The sequence below is a fragment of the Scyliorhinus torazame genome, chromosome 3, assembly GCF_047496885.1.
Source record: "Scyliorhinus torazame isolate Kashiwa2021f chromosome 3, sScyTor2.1, whole genome shotgun sequence".
Classification (NCBI taxonomy): Eukaryota; Metazoa; Chordata; class Chondrichthyes; order Carcharhiniformes; family Scyliorhinidae; genus Scyliorhinus; species Scyliorhinus torazame.
In genome coordinates, this window is record NC_092709.1 from 296,195,151 (window position 1) to 296,214,845 (window position 19,695).

The window sequence follows — 19,695 nt, forward strand, 5'->3', positions numbered from 1 at the left end:
TCCCACCTGCTGCTCCGTGTCTTTTTCGCCCATCCAGGACCATCTCCCTGTCCTTTTAGCGGTGGAACCTCACCACTATTGCTCGAGGTATTTCTCCTGCCTTTGGTCTTCTCACGAGGACTCGGTACGCTCCCTCCACTTCCAGGGGGCCCGTCGGGGCCTCAGCTCCCATTAAGGTATGGAGCATCGTGCTCACATACGCCCCAACGTCCGCTCCCTCTGCCCCTTCGGGAAGACCCAAGATTCTTAAGTTCTTCCTCCTCGAGCTATTTTCCAGGGCTTCCAGTCTCTCCATACACCTCTTATGCATTGCCTCATGCGTATCCGTCTTCACCACCAAGCCCTGTATCTCGTCCTCGTTTTCGGCAGCTTTTGCCTTCACTCCACGGAGCTCCATCTCTTGGGTCTTCTGCGCCTCCTTTAACCCCTCAATCGCCTGCAGCATCGGCGCCAGCACCTCCTTCTTGAGCTCCTCCACACATCGCCGGAGGAACTCCTTCTGTTCCAGGCCCCATACCAACTGGCCGCCCTCCGCCGCCATCTTGCTTCTCACTTCCCTTCTTTGCCGCTGCTCCAGAGGATCCTCCACAATCTGGTCGCTATTATCTCTTCTATCCATTCACATCTGGTGGGACTCCCTTCTATGTCGCCTCACAGTGGGTTTAGCCTTCGAAAATTGCCGCTGGGGCTCCCGATAAGAGCCCAAAAGTCCGTTATAACGGGAGGTGCCGAAACGTGCAACTTAGCTGGTCATCGCCGCACCCGGAAGTCCTCATCTCTGTTCTAAAGTGACTCCCTTTTATTCTAAGGCTGTGCCCCCGGGTCCTAGTCTCCCCTGCTAATGGAAACAACTTCCCTATGTCCACCCTATCTAAGCCACTTATTATCTTGTAAGTTTCTATTAGATCTCCCTTCAACCCCCTAAACTCCAATGAATATAATCCCAGGATCCTCAGACGTTCATCGTATGTTAGGCCTACCATTCCTGGGATCATCCGTGTGAATCTCCGCTGGACCCGCTCCAGTGCCAGTATGTCCTTCCTGAGGTGTGGGGCCCAAAATTGCTCACAGTATTCTAAATGGGGCCCAACTAGTGCTTTATAAAGCTTCAGAAGTACATCCCTGCTTGTTGGAATCCTACCAACTGTCCTGGTTTGAGACAATTCACATCTCTTTAACCTGGGATTACTCCTCTCTCTGGATCTGTAAAGACTTAATTACCTGCAAATGCTCGCATTCCAAGATTGTCTTGCATCTTTGACTTTGTCTATATATATGTTTCTGGAACCTACACCTTCATTCACCTGAGGAAGGAGCAGTGCTCCGAAAGCCAGTGATTTGAAACAAACCTATTGGACTCTAACCTGGTGTTGTAAGAGTTCTTACTGTGCTCACCCCAGTCCAACGCTGGCATTTCTACATCGATGCCAAGGTGTACAAGGCTATGGGCCAAGTGCTGCAAAATGGGATTAGAATAGTTAGGCGGTTGTTTTTGACCGGTGCTGTAGACCTTTATGACTCTATGAATGATGTTCAGGTCTTGCTGCTTGTAGGCACAGGTTGCTTTAGTATCTGAGGAGTCACAGACGGTTTTGAACACATAAGCAAGCATTCCATTTCTTACCTTGCGTTGGAAGGAAGGTCTTGGATAAAGCAGCTGAAGATGCTGGTGTCTAGGACAGGATCCTGAAGAATCCCGGCAGCAATGGCCGGGAGATTGAGATGCTTGACTTCCAGCAACCATAGCCGACTTTTTTGTGCCATGTATGACTCAAACTAGTGGCGAGTTTAGCTCTGATTCCCATTGACTTGAATTTTGCTAGCGCTACTTGCTTGGTGATATTCTGCCTTGATAGTGAGGGCAGTCATTCTCACTTCACCTGTGGAATGCAGCTCATTTATCCATGTTTGGACCAAAGCTATAATGAGGCTGCCGCTGGTTTTTCTGCCTGATTGCTGATGGACAGTGTACATATGGATGTTAGACGAGGACAGAATTAGACTTGACTGTGGCACCAGCAGCATGCACCACCCATTACCCACATCCTTGGTGAGCATTTATTGCCCAGACTTTAACACAAATAATATTGACTTGTCTGAAAGGCTTGAAGGGTTGTCAACAGTTGTGGAATTTCTTTATATCTCCAGGATACAAAGTGGAGCAAAAGGGATCTTTTTACTTGGGGGTGGAAGTGGGGGTGCAAATCGCTTCAACTGTTAGTTCTGTATATCTTGAGGATTTTTTCAAATCGTCTCCTTTCATTTTTGCTTTCAGTATCAGCTGGTGGCCGATCTGTTCCAGGATGAGAAGGAACCTGCTACTTCCAATGTAAGGTTGAAAGGTTCAAAAATAACCATTCGACCACTCAAACCTGCCATGAAAGCCCCCAATAAAGAGCACAAGAAAACCGTCGGACATCAGGTACATGTTTTATTTTGTTCCCTTTCCCACCAAACTGAATCCACTGATTTTCTTGGAACAGCAATCCCGAGGTACAATAGAAGTAAAGTCCGCTTCTTTTTTGCTAATTTTCCGTGTCTATATTCCCCCCTCCTAAAGAGCTGATTTTCATTCTTTGCTGCAAGATATGCCACTGTTTTTCCCCATTGCAAGTTTTTTCTTGTGGCATGCAGAGCTTTTGCTTTAGTGTTCAAATTCATAGGTGCACACTGGAAAGGGCTTTCTCTGGCATAAACATGCAAACCAGGATCCAAATTGTTTGGTAGATTTGTGGAAAATAAAGGGAAGCAGTTATCGGGAGGGAGGGCCTCAGTCTATCACTGATATGGAAGTCAGCTGAAGCCTGTCAAATGAAGATCTAGATTAAACCAATTGTGATTAGTAAGTACTAGGCTTGGATGTCTGGAGTAGCAAGTGGCTGGTGCAATGCAAGTTTATTTTGTATAGGTCATCCCACTATACTGGGGATAGATGTTCATTGTATACCTGATGAGAGGACCTTGAGACCGTAGTTAGCTGCTGAGAGGCGTGACATGCAAACTTAATCTGAGAAACCATACTTCTAAGTCCAAAGTTCAGGATCACAGGCATGTATACATATATGCATGTGTACATGCACGAGAAAGTTATGTACAGAGCTTAAGTGGAAAACAAGGAATGGTTAGATGGCTGAAGTGATATAGTCATGAGACAATAGAAAGCATAATGAGAGACACATGTGGCATAGTGAATGAATAGCTGAAGAAATGGAAGATGAGACATATGGAATTAGAAGCTAACTGATCTCCAAAGCAGCCTGGATTATTGTCCACGCTATGCTTCCATTTGATTCTCCTAGAAGCTCCATCAAATATGTTCTGCTCTGATGATGCTATGTTCCATATCAGAGGTTTCACCATCAAACACATTGCACTGTAGTGGACAAAACCCTTACCCAGGTCCATTATGTTGCCATAAAAGAAAAATAGTGTGGATTCTGGAGGTCTGAAGTAAAAACAGAAAATGCTAGAAAAGCTCAGTAGATCTGGCAGCATCTGTGGAGAGAGAAAGAGAGTTAACGTTTTGAGTCCAATACGAGTCCTCTTCTTTGGGTTCCCAAAAATCCCAAATCCTGAAGAAGAGTCATATTGGACTCAAAACGTTATAACTCTCTTTCTCTCTCCACAGATGCAGCCAGACCTGCTGAGTTTCTTCACATTCTATTTTTATTCCATCTTATTGTCCATGCTTGTGTACTCATCCCTTCCCTCTCTCACAACCTTTATAGAATTCCCTTGTCCTCACCTTCTCTTTCCCCTTTAACCTGACCTCCTCCTGCCCCATCTTCTGAATTTGACAGATAAATTATGCCACCTCTAATTGATTCATCGCCATTTGCATTTTGCCAATCTTTCAGCATTCTGGTTTGAACGGAACCATTATCAGACCTTACTCTTACATCACAACTCCTTGCTCTTCAGCTGATATTGTCCGTGGCAGGAAATGTGATAGCTGCCGATTCACCACCTCCCACCCCGCTGTCCAGGCCCCCAGACACTCCTTCCAGATGAGAAATCAGTTTACATGTACTTCCTCTAACACAGGCCATTGTATTCTCTGCTCATGCTGTAGATTCCTCTGCACTGAGGAAACCAAGAAGGGGGTAAATGAACATTTTACTGAATGCCTCCTTTCTGTCTGCAAATATGACACAATGATCCCTGTTGTATACCGCCTTAATTCTGTAGCCTATTCCTAATCTCACCTGTCTATCTTTGGCCCTCTACACTGCTCCCAAGCAAGCTTTAGGAGCTCTGCAACCTCCTGCATTTACCATTGTCTTGACTAACTTCAGAGCTTATCTGTAGCTCTCACTTTCTATATTCAACAGAAACTGCTGATAATCCCAAGGAGAGCCGTAGTGCTGTTTGTCCTCTATGCTGGTCTGATTTGGTGCTAACTTACATTTATCTTCAGTGGGAGTGAAAAGCGGATGTGTGTTGTGTGTGTGCCTGCTGTGAAAAATCTGTTTCTTTCTCTCCAGTTTCGTAACTCGCTGCATCTACTCATGGAAACCCTGAATGCTACAACACCACATTATGTACGCTGCATCAAGCCAAACGATGAGAAATCTGCATTCTCGTAAGTACGATATAGATTGACCAGGGTGGTAATATTCCACAAAACACTGTGCCAGGGCTTCGGACAGCTGCTCGGGGCTGGAGAGGAACTTGCAGTGGAAGGGGAAGGATCCAATGGTCGTGATCCATGTAGGTACCAACGACATAGGCAGGACGAGGAAGGAGGTTCTGCATAGTCATAGCATAGCTAGGCAATAAATTAGGAGCAGAATCTCATCGGTAATAATTTTGAAATTATTACTTAAGCTATGTGCAAACTGGAATAGAACAAATAAGATTAAATAAATTAATGTGTGGCTCATAGACTGGTGTTGGAGAAGTGAGTTCCGTTCGTGGGGCACTAGCAACAGGACGATGGAAACTGGAATCTGTACCGTTGTCACAGCCTACACATGAACTGTGCCGGGGCTGTTGTTCTAGTGAGCTGCATAACAAAGGACGTAGAGAGAGAGCTTTAAACTGAATAGTAGGGGCAAGGGATCCGAATTGGGAAGATGTGGTATACCAGAGAATGGAGACCAGACAAGAGAAAAATATACTAATGTGGGAAATGATAAACGGACCCTGAGTGGACGGGGTAAAGAGTGAGTCAGCAGACAAGGCTAGATATGCAAAAAATAATAAAAGGGCAAAATAAAGGCTCTGTATTGAAAGCCATGTAACATTTGAAACAAAACCGATGAACTGATAGAAATAGAAATTAATAAGTACGATCTGATGGCCATTACAGAGATATGGCTACAGGATGACATAGATTCAGGGTAGGATTTACCAGCCAGCAGGAAATTCCAATCCCAAGCCGGAACACGCGTTCCATGGCGACGAGTGGTGCAGTCAACAAGAAATCCCGTTGACAACGGCGAGGTTGGTAGATCCCGCTGGCGGGCAGCCTCTGCCGCTGAAACACACGCGGCGGGGTGACCAGTAAAGCCCACCCTAGGTGTGACATTAAGGAAGGACAGGAAGTTAAGAAAAGGTGGAGGGGTGGCTCTGTTAATTAACGATAGTCTTCGAACAATAGAGATGGGTGACCTAGGTTTAGGAAGCCAGGACGTTGAAGCAGTTTGGGTTGAGATAAGAAATGATAAAGGCAAGAAATCACTTGTGGGAATGGTGTACAGACCTGCTAATTGTAACTACATGATAGGACAGAGTATAAAAGAGGAAATGGTGGGAGCTTGTTGTCATGATATGCAGCCACACACATAATGATATACAGACAGGGAGCTAATGGACACAGAACAGGACATAACCAATAAGCAGGTAGGACACTCAGGGGTGGGATCTGACTATAAAAGACACGAGGCACTCACACTCCGTCTCTTTGCACTGATGAACAGAGTCAGTCAAGGGTGTTGTTACAATCTCACACCTCCACCACGTGGCGAAGAGCGACTCTGGTTCAGTCAGACAGAATAACCACACTTAAGTTAGCAGAGAGTCGAACTCACAGAGAACTGTGCTATTAGTTCAATAAACCTGATTGAACTAACTTCAAGGTCTGGAGTATTTTTCTGATCTACGCTACATCCAGTTGCAGCCAGTGTTAGACCAGTGTACCCAACACAACATGATACCAGGAGACTACTAATTTAAGGTGGCTTACCTCAGTCGGTTCCGTGACAACCAGCAAATGTATCCCGGCACCATGGAGAAAATTCAGGCTCCTCACCAGCTCAGGACCTCCGGCAATCTCAATGCCAACTGGCGGATATTCAAGCAAAGGTTTCTGCTGTACATCGCAGCCTCAGACCTCGAGGGTGCGTCTGATGCAAAAAAGATTGCGCTTCTCCTCTCAACAGCGGGTGATCAAGCCATCGAACTCTTCAACTCGTTTAACTTCATCGAAGGCCAGGACAAGACAAAGTTTCAGACCATCCTGGCCAAGTTTGATATTCACTATGAAATTGACACCAATGAAATCTTCGAGCACTACATATTCAAACGTCTTCAAGGTAAAGATGAATCTTTCAATGCCTTCTTAACGAACTTCCGCCTGCTAGCGCTGTCCTGCAACTTTGGTGATATTGCTGACTCCATGATCAGAGACCAAATCGTGTTTGGAGTTGACTCTGATCCTCTGAGAGAGCAGCTCTTAAAAATCAAGCATATGACCCTGCCAGTCGCGATTGAAACATGTACAGTGCATGAGCATGGAAAAGATCGGTATTCCCAATACAAATCACCTGAAAATGAGAAACTTGCCTCCCACGAGGCAGTGAGTGTGCAGGCCATCTCCTGGATGCAGCGCCTCAGCATTGAAGACAGCGGTCATGTTGTGCACTTTTCCCGGAGCCCCACGCATGCGCAATGCGAATGGGATAACAAAGCGGCTGACACCCACACTGCGCAGGTGCAGACGTCTGCCGACCGCACTGCGCATGTGCGATGACGTACACCGCGTCACAACGCCGACGTTATGACGTGCCCGAACTGTGGCAACGCCCACTTAAAGGGACACTGTCCTGCAAGAGGCAGGCGATGTTTAAACTGCGGGAAGCCTGGACACTATGCAGCCTTGTGCAAGTCTGCACCACCAGTCAGAGGCCAGCGCTCCCAATTCCGACGACTGCGCGTCCAGAATGTGCAATGACAATTACAGGATTCTGATCCTGGCAGTACAACGGACCCAGAGGACGAGTGCCTGGAGTCCGCCTACCGAGTGGGCATCATTACTACACATGAACATGCCACACCTAACTCATCTCGCATTCAGTCCATCCTCGCTGTGGGTTCAGAGGACGAATGACGTGCAGTGATGCAGGTCAACCACTGCTCCATCCAGTTCAAGCTGGACACAGGTGCTTCTGTCAACCTCCTCTCACAGGCAGACTTCAAACGCATCAAGAAGCCCCCCAAGGTCCTTCCAGCAGCCTGCCAGCTCCTGGACTATAATGGTAATGCAATCACGGCACTGGGGTCCTGCCACCTACTCTTCTCCAACCGGAGTACCCATGCACAGCTAAGGTTTGAAATTGTCAAGCCAGACAGGGCATCCCTACTGGGCGCGCTTGCCTGCAAAAAGCTAAACCTGGTGCAGCAGGTTTATTCAACGACATCCTCCAACGTGGATCTTCAAGCTGGCATTGACGACATCCTCACTCAGTATCCAGATGTGTTTGACGGGATGGGCACTTTGCCATAGCGGTACATAAGAACATAAGAACTAGGAGCAGGAGTAGGCCATCTGGCCCCTCGAGCCTGCTCCACCATTCAATGAGATCATGGCTGATCTTTTGTGGACTCAGCTCCACTTTCCGGCCCGAACCCCATAACCCTTAATCCCTTTATTCTTCAAAAAACTATCTATCTTTATCTTAAAAACATTTAATGAAGGAGCCTAGACTGCTTCACTGGGCAAGGAATTCCATAGATTCACAACCCTTTGGGTGAAGAAGTTCCTCCTAAACTCAGTCCTAAATCTACTTCCCCTTATTTTGAGGCTATGCCCCCTAGTTCTGCTTTTACCCGCCAGTGGAAACAACCTGCCCGCATCTATCCTATCTATTCCCTTCATAATCTTATATGTTTCTATAAGATCCCCCCTCATCCTTCTAAATTCCAACAAGTACAGTCCCAGTCTACTCAACCTCTCCTCGTAATCCAACCCCTTCAGCTCTGGGATTAACCTAGTGAATTTCCTCTGCACACCCTCCAGTGCCAGTACGTCCTTTCTCAAGTAAGGAGACCAAAACTGAACACAATACTCCAGGTGTGGCCTCACTAACACCTTATACAATTGCAGCATAACCTCCCTAGTCTTAAACTCCATCCCTCTAGCAATGAAGGACAAAATTCCATTTGCCTTCTTAATCACCTGTTGCACCTGAAAACCAACTTTCTGCGACTCATGCACTAGCACACCCAGGTCTCTCTGCACAGCAGCATGTTTTAATATTTTATAATTTAAATAATAATCCCTTTTGCTGTTATTCCTACCAAAATGGATAACCTCACATTTGTCAACATTGTATTCCATCTGCCAGACCCTAGCCCATTCACTTAGCCTATCCAAATCCCTCTGCAGACTTCCAGTATCCTCTGCACTTTTTGCTTTACCACTTATCTTAGTGTCGTCTGCAAACTTGGACACATTGCCCTTGGTCCCCAACTCCAAATCATCTATGTAAATTGTGAACAGTTGTGGGCCCAACACTGATCCCTGAGGGACACCACTAGCTACTGATTGCCAACCAGAGAAACACCCATTAATCCCCACTCTTTGCTTTCTATTAATTAACCAATCCTCGATCCATGCTACTACTTTCCCCTTAATGCCATGCATCTTTATCTTATGCAACAACCTTTTGTGTGGCACCTTGTCAAAGGCTTTCTGGAAATCCAGATATACCACATCCATTGGCTCCCCGTTATCTACCGCACTGTTAATGTCCTCAAAAAAGTCCACTAAATTAGTTAGGCACGACCTGCCCTTTATGAACCCATGCTGCGTCTGTCCAATGGGACAATTTCTATCCAGATGCCTCGCTATTTCTTCCTTGATGACAGATTCCAGCATCTTCCCTACTACCGAAGTTAAGCTCACTGGCCTATAATTACCCACTTTCTGCCTACCTCCTTTTTTAAACAGTGGTGTCACGTTTGCTAATTTCCAATCCGCCGGGACCACCCCAGAGTCTAGTGAATTTTGGTAAATTATCACTAGTGCATTTGCAATTTCCCTAGCCATCTCTTTTAGCACTCTGGGATGCACTCCATCAGGGCCAGGAGACTTGTCTACCTTTAGCCCCATTAGCTTGCCCATCACTACCTCCTTGGTGATATCAATCCTCTCAAGGTCCTCACCTGTCATAGCCTCATTTCCATCAGTCACTGGCATGTTATTTGTGTCTTCCACTGTGAAGACCGACCCAAAAAACCTGTTCAGTTCCTCAGCCATTTCCTCATCTCCCATTATTAAATCTCCCTTCTCATCCTCTAAAGGACCAATATTTACCTTAGCCACTCTTTTTTGTTTTATGTATTTGTAGAAACTTTTACTATCTGTTTTTATATTCTGAGCAAGTTTACTCTCATAATCTATCTTACTCTTCTTTATAGTTTTTTTAGTAGCTTTCTGTTGCCCCCTAAAGATTTCCCAGTCCTCAAGTCTCCCACTGATCGTTGCTACTTTGTATGTTTTTTCCTTCAATTTGATACTCTCCCTTATTTCCTTAGATATCCACGGTCGATTTTCCCTCTTTTTACCGTCCTTCCTTTTTGTTGGTATAAACCTTTGCTGGGCACTGTGAAAAATCACTTGGAAGGTTCTCCACTGTTCCTCAACTGTTTCACCATAAAGTCTTTGCTCCCAGTCTACCTTAGCTAGTTCTTCTCTCATCCCATTGTAATCTCCTTTGTTTAAGCACAAAACACCCGTGCTTGATTTTACCTTTTCACCCTCCATCTGTATTTTAAATTCCACCATATTGTGACCGCTCCTTCCGAGAGGATCCCTAACTATGAGATCCTGAATCAATCCTGTCTCATTACACAGGACCAGATCTAGGACCGCTTGTTCCCTCGTAGGTTCCATTACATACTGTTCGAGGAAACTATCGCGGATACATTCTATAAACTCCTCCTCAAGGCTGCCTTGACCGACCTGGTTAAACCAATCAACATGTAGATTAAAATCCCCCATGATAACTGCTGTACCATTTCTACATGCATCTGTTATTTCTTTGTTTATTGCCTGCCCCACCATAATGTTACTATTTGGTGGCCTATAGATTACTCCTATCAGTGACTTTTTCGCCTTACTATTCCTGATTTCCACCCAAATGAATTCAATCTTATCCTCCATAGCACCGATGTCATCCCTTACTGTTGCCCAGATGTCATCCTTAAATAACAGAGCTACACCACCTCCCTTACCATCCACTCTGTCCTTCCGAAAAGTTTGATACCCTTGGATATTTAACTCCCAGTCGTGACCATCCTTTAACCATGTTTCAGTAATGGCCACTAAATCATAGTCATTCACGATGATTTGCGCCATCAACTCATTTACCTTATTCCGAATACTACGAGCATTCAGGTAAAGTACACTTATGTTGGCTTTTTTACCTCTGTTCTTAATCTTAACACCTCGATCAGTAACCTCTCCTAAGTTATATTTCCTCTTAACCTTTCTCCTAATTTTCCTTGTCGTTGAACCCATATCTTCCTGTAACAACCTGCTGCGTCGCTTACCATTAATGTTTTCACTTCCCGTTTTATTTCTTTTAGTATTCCTGGTCCTATTCACTGAGCTCCCCTCAAGATCCTCCTGTAACCTGATGCCAAGCCAGTGGTCCATGCACCACGCCAGGCCCGGGCTCCGCTGGAGGAGCGCCTGAAGGAACAGCTCAGGGAGCTGCAGCAGCAGGGGATCATTTCCAGGGTAACCGAACCGACTGACTGGGTCAGCTCGATGGTGGTGGTTAAAAAACCCTCTGGAGACCTGCGCACCTGCATTGATCCCAAGGATCTCAACCAGAATATAATGCGTGAACACTACCACATCCCTAAGCGGGAGGAACTCACCAGTGAGATGGCACATGGACGGTTTATCAAGAAGTTAGATGCGTCACATGGATTCTGGCAAATCCAGCTGGATGAGTCCAGCAGAAGGCTCTGCACCTTCAACACACCATTTGGCAGGTATTGCTATAACCGTATGCCGTTCGGCATCGTCTCGGCATTGGAGATATTTCATCGCATCATGGAGCAGATGATGGAGGGCATCGAAGGAGTTTGTGTGTATGTGGACGACATCATCATATGGTCCACGACCCCCGAGGAGCATGTTTCCTGTCTCCAGCAGGTATTCCGCCGTGTCCACGCCAATGGCCTGAAGCTGAACAGGGCCAAATGTTGCTTTGGCATGTCGACACTCAAGTTCCCAGGAGACCAGATCTTTCAGCAGGGCGTGTGCCCCGACACAGACAAGGTCAAGGCCATCGCAGCCATGAAGGTCCCGGAAGACAAGAAGGCGGTATTGCGCTTCCTGGGCATGGTCAATTTTCTGGGCAGTTTCATCCCAAACATGGCCTCAACCACGGCCCTACGAAACCTAGCGAAGAAGTTGATGCACTATCAATGACCACTAAAGCGAGGTTGTAGTCCAACTGAAGGCTTTAATAAGCTAGAAGTTTCCCCCAGCAGCTCAGGTACAGAATGAAGGCTGCTGGGGCGGCACTGGTTCTTATACCCCGCCTAGCAGGGCAGAGCTATCATACATTCTAACCAATAGAAAGCATACAGTTTCCACCAATGGTGCTTTAGCCTATCAGGTACCGCAATATCTATAATACCACATTCATCCCCTGTTAAAAAAGAGTCCGGCGGGGGTGGTGGCCTGAAACTACAAAACATGGCAATGTGGTATAATTAGTTATGGGGGTACCGTAATACCTCCGTACAGTGTTTAGTAACTATTTACAATTCTGATAGCTATGTACATTTGATGGTTTATGTTTACAGTTTACAATTAAAATGAAGCAATCAGTCGATCGGGGGCCCTGGTCGTCCTCTGTGATCGTCGGAGCTTCGGTGGTGACTCTGGTGGAGGCTCGGGAGTCTGTGACTCCGGGAGCGTGGCTTCGATCTCCATGGCAGCTTCGGCACCCCTAGACGGTGCTGGTGGGGAAAACGGTTGACCTGGGTAGGGAGCGCCTATGGGGTGCATCGGTGGGTGGGGGGCCTAGACGGGGCCGGCGCATGGACCGATCCTCCTGTAAGGTGCTGCGGTGGAGGGAAGGGTGGGACTGGTGGCTGGGAAGTGCGTGGAGTTCCAGCGGGCACCAGGTCCCGTAGGGAGACCGTATCTTGTCGGCCGTCGGGGTACGCCACGTAGGCATATTGGGGGTTAGCATGGAGCAGATGGACCCTCTCGACCAACGGGTCCGACTTGTGCGCCCGCACGTGTTTTCAGAGCAGGATGGGTCCGGGAGCTGCCAGCCAGGTTGGGAGCGAGGTCCCAGAGGAGGACTTCCTGGGGAAGACAAGGAGGTGTCTGGTTGGTGGTGGTACAAAGCAGTGACCGGATCGAGTGGAGGGCATCCGGGAGGACTTCCTGCCAGCGGGAGACTGGGAGATTCCTGGACCGGAGGGCCAGTAGGTCGGTCTTCCAGACAGTTCCGTTCTCCCTCTGTACCTGTCCGTTACCCCAGGGGTTGTAACTGGTTGTCCTGCTCGAGGCGATGCCCTTGCTGAGCAGGAATTGACGCAGTTCGTCGCTCATAAAGGAGGACCCCCTATCACTGTGTATATAACCCGAACAGTGCAAAGATGCTATGGAGGGCCCTATGATGGTGGTTGCGGCCATGTCGGGGCAGGCGATGGCGAATGGGAACCGGGAGTACTCTTCAATCACGTTCAGGAAGTACGTATTGTGGTCGGTGGAGGGGGCCTTTGAAGTCCATGCTGAGGCGTTCAAAGGGACGGGAAGCCTTTATCAGGTGCTCGTTCTCTGTTCGGTAGAAGTGCGGTTTGCACTCCGCGCCGATTTGGCAGTCCCTGGTGGCTGACCTGACCTCCTCGATGGAGTAGGGCAGTTTGCGGGTCTTGAAAAAATGGAAAAAGCGAGTGACCCCCGGTTGGCAGAGGTCCTCGTGGAGGGCTCGGAGGCGGTCCACTTGTGCGGTGGCATATGTGCCATGGGATAGGGCGTCAGGAGGCTCGTTTAGCTTCCCGGGACGATACAAGATCTCGTAGTTGTAGGTGGAGAGTTTGATCTTCACCGCAAGATCTTGTCGTTTTTTTCTTGCCCCGCTGTGCATTATCAAACATGAAAGCAACCGAGTGAATCTCCTGCCGGCCAGGTAATGCCTCCAATGTCGCACAGCTTCTACTATGGCCTGGGCCTCCTTTTCGACTGAGGAGTGGCGGATTTCGGAAGCATGGAGGGTACGAGAGAAGAAGGCCACAGGTCTGCCCGCTTGGTTGAGGTTGGCCGCCAGAGCTACATCGGACGCATCGCTCTCGACCTGGAAGGGGAGGGTCTCGTCGAATGCATGGATTGTGGCCTTTGCAATGCCTGCTTTGATGCGGCTGAAGGCCTGGCGGGCCTGTATCGACAGGGGAAAAGCTATGGATTTGATCAGGGGACGGGCCTTGTCCGCGTAGTTGGGGACCCACTGGGCGTAGTAGCTAAAAAACCCGAGGCAACGTTTCAGGGCCTTGGAGCAGTGAGGGAGGGGGTACTCCATAAGGGGACGCATGCGTTCAGGGTCGGAGCCTATGACTCCATTTCGCACTTCGTAGCCGAGGATGGCTAGGCGGTTGGTGCTAAACACACATTTGAAAAATGAAATGAAAATGAAAATCGCTTATTGTCACAAGTAGGCTTCAATGAAGTTACTGTGAAAAGCCACTAGTCGCCACATTCCGGCGCCTGTTTGGGGAGGCTGTTACAGGAATTGAACCATGCTGCTGGCCTGCCTTGGTCTGCTTTCAAAGCCAGCGATTTAGCCCTGTGCTAAACAGGCCCTAATCCTTTATCCTTTATCCTTGTTGTATGTAAAGTAAAGGATTTTAGTGGTCTGGAGAAATTTTCGGAGGTTGGTGTCGTGGTCCTGCTGGTCGTGGCCGCAGATGGTGACATTATCGAGATATGGGAATGTTGCCCGTAAACTGTACCAGTCAACCATTCGGTCCATCTCACGCTGGAAGACCGAGGCCCCGTTGGTGACACCGAAGGGAACCCTTAAGAAGTGATAGAGCCGCCCATCTGCCTCGAAGGCAGTGTATTTGCGGTCACTAGTACGGATGGGGAGCTGGTGGTAGGCAGACTTGAGATCCACCGTGGAGAAGACCTTGTAATGCGCGATCCTGTTTACCAGGTCGGATATGCGGGGGAGAGGGTACGCGTCCAGCTGCGTAAACCTGTTGATGGTCTGACTGTAGTCGATGACCATCCTATGCTTCTCCCCGGTCTTTACCACTTGAGCTCTCCAGGGGCTGTTACTGGCTTCAATGACACCTTCCCTCAGTAGCTTTTGGACCTCTGACCTAATAAAGATCTGGGGCGAAATTCTCCGACCCCCCGCCGGGTCGGAGAATCGCCGGAGGCTGGCGTGAATCTCGCCCCTGCCGGTTGCCGAAGTCTCCGGCACCGGATATTCGGCGGGGGCGGGAATAGCGCCGCGCCGGTTGGCGGGCCCCCCCCACTCGATTCTCCGGCCCGGATGGGCCGAAGTCCCACCGCTAAAATGCCTGTCCCGCCGGTGTAAATTAAACCACCTACCTTACCGGCGGGACAAGGCGGCGCGGGTGGGCTCCGGGATCCTGGGGGGGTCGCGGGGCGATCTGGCCCCGGGGGGTGCCCCCACGGTGGCCTGGCCCGCGATCGGGGCCTACCGATCCGCGGGCGGGCCTGTGCCATGGGGGCACTCTTTCCCTTCCGCCTCTGCCACGGTCTCCACCATGGCGGAGGCGGAAGAGGCTCCCTCCACTGCGCATGCACGGGAATGCGGTCAGCGGCCGCTGACACTCCCGCGCATGCGCCACCTGGAGATGTCATTTCCGCGCCAGCTGGCGGGGCACCAAAGGCCTTTTCCGCCAGCTGGCGGGGCGGACATTCGTCCGGCACCGGCCTAGCCCCTCAATGTTGGGGCTCAGCCCCCAAAGATGCGGAGCATTCCGCACCTTTAGGGCGGCGCGATGCCCGTCTGATTTGCGCCGTTTTGGGCGCCAGTTGGCGGACTAAGAGTTCCGTGTGTTCGCTCGCCGAATCTTGCGGGCAGCTGCATCTTCTTCCCAACACCAGGAGTGCACGGTAGAATTCCTTCAGCGATTCCCCAGGGGTTTGTCGCCTTGTTGCAAGCAGGTGACGGGCGTAGACCTGGTTTACCGGGCGAATATAGTGTCCTTTTAGCAGCTCTATTGCTGCATCGAAGTCTTCCGCTTCCTCGATGAGGGTGTAAATGTCCAGGCTCACCCTTGAATGCAGGACGTGCAGTTTCTGCTCTCCCATGGGTGCGTTTACGGCCGTCCCGAGATACCCTTTGAAGCACGCCAGTCAGTGCTTAAAGATTGCCGCTGAGTTCGCAGCGTGGGGGCTAAGTTGCAGACACTCCGGATTGATTCAGAGCTCCATACTTTCTTCTTTTAAAAAAAACCCAACTAGCTTATTAAATTTATGCACGATCAATGACCATGAAAGCGAGGTTGTATTCCAACTGGAGGCTTTACTAAGCTAGATGTTTCCCCCAGCAGCTTGGTACAGAATGAAGGCTGCTGGGGCGGCACTGGTTCTTATACCCCACCCAGCTGGGCGGAGCTATCATACATTCTAACCAATAGAGAGCATACAGTTTCCACCAATGGTGCTTTAGCCTATCAGGTACCGTAATACCTATAATACCACAGAAGTCCACTGCCTTCGAGTGGGAGGTGGCCCATCAGGCAGAGTGGTTGGAGCTGAAAGCCAAGCTCACCACTGCACCCGTATTGGCATTTTCCGACCCAGACAGGGAACCTAAAATCTCGACAGATGCAAGCCAGGATGGCATCGATGCGGTCCTGCTGCAACGCGATAACACTTCATCCTGGTTGCCTACGCATCAAGGGCAATGACGCCCACCGAACAAAGGTGTGCACAAATCGAGAAGGAATGCCTGGACCTTCTCACTGGCATTCTCAAGTTTCGCGACTCTGTCTACGGCCTGCCGACATTCACAGTCTAGACGGATCACAGCCCCTGGTCCACATTATCCACAAGGACCTTAATGACATGACGTCCTGGTTGCAGCGCATCCTCCTCAAACTCAGAATGTACGACTTTGACCTGGTCTACACACCTGGCAAGGAGCTCATCATTGCCGATAAACTGTCCCGCTCCATCACCGTGCCTAGTGAACCGCTGGAAATCATCCGGCAAATTGAGTCACAGGTTGAGTCACAGGTGCAGCTGTGTGCTAGCACCCTCCCGGCATCTGATGAGAAGGTGATTCGTATCCGTGAGGAGACAGCCAAAGACCCCATCTTGCAGCGTGTTATGCAACACCTAGCCAATGACCTGCAAAAAGGGCAGTGCCCTCAATTTTTCAATGTAAAGGACAACCTGACGGTGGTTGATGGTATCCTCCTCAAATTGGACCGGATTGTAATTCCACACAGTCTCCAGAGCTTGGTGCTCTGTCAAATCCATGAGGGTCACCTGGGTGTGGAAAAGTGCAGACGCAGAGCCAGGCAGGCTGTCGACTGGCCCGGGATCAGCCAGGACATCGCGAACATGGTCCTTAACTGTGCGACCTGTCATGCTTCCAGCCAGCGCAGAGTAAGGAGACACTTCAGCAGCATGAAATCGAAACCTCTCCATGGTCCAAGGTCGGCATTGACCTCTTTCATGCAAATGGTCGTGATTACGTGTTAATCATTGATTACTTTTCCAATTACCCTGATGTCGTGAAGCTCTCAGACCTCACATCTCGGACCGTCATCAAGGCCTGTAAGGAGACTATCTCCAGGCATGGTATCCCACTCACTGTCATGAGTGACAATGGCCCGTGCTTCAGCAGCCACGAATGGTCCCTGTTTGCCCAGTCGTATCAGTTCAAACACATCCCTTCCAGCCCACACTATCTGTGGAAAAGTTGAAAAGGGGTGCACATCTGCAAGGCCGCGGATTCTGCGTCTGACATTCACCTTGCGCTGCTTGCGTACAGGGCAACCCCACTGTCCACTGGCATGTCGCCGGCTCAACTTCTGATGAACAGGGACCTGCGAACGACACTTCCAGCCATACACGTGCCCAACCTGGATCACCTCCCGGCCCTGCAGAAGGTGCAGCAACTCGGAGACCGGCAAAAACAGGGCTATGATGCTCATGCCACCGATTTGCCCGTGTTATCCCCGTCAAACACTGTTCGGGTCAAGATCCCTGATGGAGGCTGGTCAGCTCCAGCTGTCGTTATTCGACTGGCTGCCCCCCGCTTGTATGTTGTGCGTCTGGCTGATGGTTCTGTTGTGAGACGAAACAGACGGGCACTGCGCAAAGTTGCCTGCCCGCAACCACATTCTTCTCCGTTTCCTTCTGTTGTTTTGCCACCTTCTGGTACCACGACTCACGAGGCCACCAGTCAGGCTTCACTCCCGCCCATCAAGGCGCTGTTGTCCCCACTACCACCTCTCCGGCAGTCGGCCAGGATCAGACGCAAGCCACCGAGACTGGACTTATGAACATTTGTTCTGTTTGCTATGTTCTGTGTTCTCGCATTAGACAGCTGTTTTCACATGTACATATGTTCACATCCACTGCATGTATCTATGTTAATATTGGCCTATTCTTGTAAATACATTCACATGTGTCATCCAAACATGAAAAAAAAAGGGAGATGTCATGATATGCAGACACACACACACAATGATATGCAGACAAGCAGCTAATGGACACAGAGAACAGGACATGATCATTAATTAGGCAGGACACTCAGGGGTGGGATCTGACTATAAAAGACACGAGGCACTCTCACTCCGCTTCTTTCCACTGATGAACATCTAGAGAGTTAGTCAAGGGTGTTGTTACAATCTCTCACCTCCACCACGTGGCTAAGAGCTAGTCTGGTTCAGTCAGGCAGAGTAACCACACTTAAGTTAGCAGAGAGTCGAACTCACAGAGAACTGTGCTATTAGTTCAATAAACCTGATTGAACTAACTTCAAGGTCTGGAGTATCTTTCTGATCTAAGCTGCATCCAGTTGCAGCCAGTGTTAGACCAGTGTACCGAACACGACACTTGTCAAACAGGTATGGTGATAATCTTGGGGGAATTTAATCTGTGTAGAGATTGGAAAAATCAGATGGGGAAAGGTAGCGGAGATGAGGAGTTCATACAAAGTTTTTGGGATAGTTTCTTAGAACAGCACATTCTGAAACCAACCAGAGGGTAGGCTATACTAACCCTGGTATTGTGCAATGAGATAGGATTAATTAATGACCTCAAAGTGAAGGCACCCCTAGGCAGCGGCCATCATAATATGATTGAATTTAATATTTAGTTTGAGGGAAGGAAGAGTGCATCCAAGACTAGTATATTGAACTAAAATAAGGGCAATTATGAGGGAATGAAAGCAGAGCTTGCAGAAGTAAGCTAGAAAATAGAGGTTCAGTGGCAGACATTTAAAGGAATACTACAGAATAGACCCATTCCAATGATAAAGAGAAACCCCAAGGGGAGGGCCGATCATCTGTAATTAACTACAGAAGGTGAAGATAGTATTAAACATAAAGAAAATGCACATACTCATGCAAAGATGAGTTGCCGGTCAAAAGATTGGAAAGAATACAAAAGACTTCAAAGAATGATAAAAATATTGATAAGGAGAAGAACAACTAGAATACAAGAGAAAGTTAGCTAGTAATGTAAAGATGGACAGTTTCTATAGATATTTAAGTAAGGAAATAATTAATAGTGTTAATGATGGTCCAATCAAAAGTACATTTGGGGAATTGATAATGGAAAGTAGGGCTATGGCAGATGAATTAAATACGTGTTTTGCATTGGTCTTCACAATAGAGGACACGCGTAACATCTCAGAAATAGCTGTAAACCTGGAAAGAAAAGGGAGTGAGGAACTCAGGAAAATTACAATCACCAGGGAAGTGGTAATGAGCAAATCGTTCAGACTGCAAGCTGACAAATCCTCGGATCTGGATGGACTTCACCCTAAGTTTCTGAAAGAAGTGGCTAATGAGATAGTTGATGCATTGGTTTTAATTTTCCCAAATTGCCTAGATTCAGGGGATGTCCCATTAGATTGGAAGATAGCGAATTAAACTCCTTTTTTCAAAAAGGGAGGAAAGCAGAAAGCGGGGAACTACAGGCCAGTTAGACTGACATCTGTCATTGGGAAAATGTGGAAAGATATAATTAAAGATGTTATGGAAGGGCACTTAGAAAAATTCAAGGCCAGCCGGCAGAGTCAATAGGGTTTTGTGAACGGAAAATCTTGTTTAATCAATTTATTGGAGTTGTTTGAAAGAGTCACGTGTGCTGTGGATAAAGGGTAACTGGTGGGCGTACTGTACTTAGATTTGCAAAAGGTATTTGTCAAAGTGCGACATCAAAGGTTAGTGTAAAAAGTAAAAACTCATGGTTTACAGGGTTACTATTGGGAAAGATTAAAG

The 19,695-nt window shown here is 48.3% G+C and overlaps 1 protein-coding gene across 2 annotated transcripts in view; it reads left to right on the plus strand.

Annotated features, from left to right (window-relative positions):
- Positions 1-19,695, plus strand: part of myo5b (myosin VB) — a 389,254-nt gene that overhangs the window by 238,252 nt on the left and 131,307 nt on the right. For both annotated transcript variants that reach the window (XM_072497425.1, XM_072497424.1), the window contains exons 15-16: positions 2,276-2,422; positions 4,485-4,582. In XM_072497425.1, coding sequence (XP_072353526.1) covers positions 2,276-2,422; positions 4,485-4,582 — 245 coding nt within the window. The remainder of the gene's footprint in view (positions 1-2,275; positions 2,423-4,484; positions 4,583-19,695) is intronic.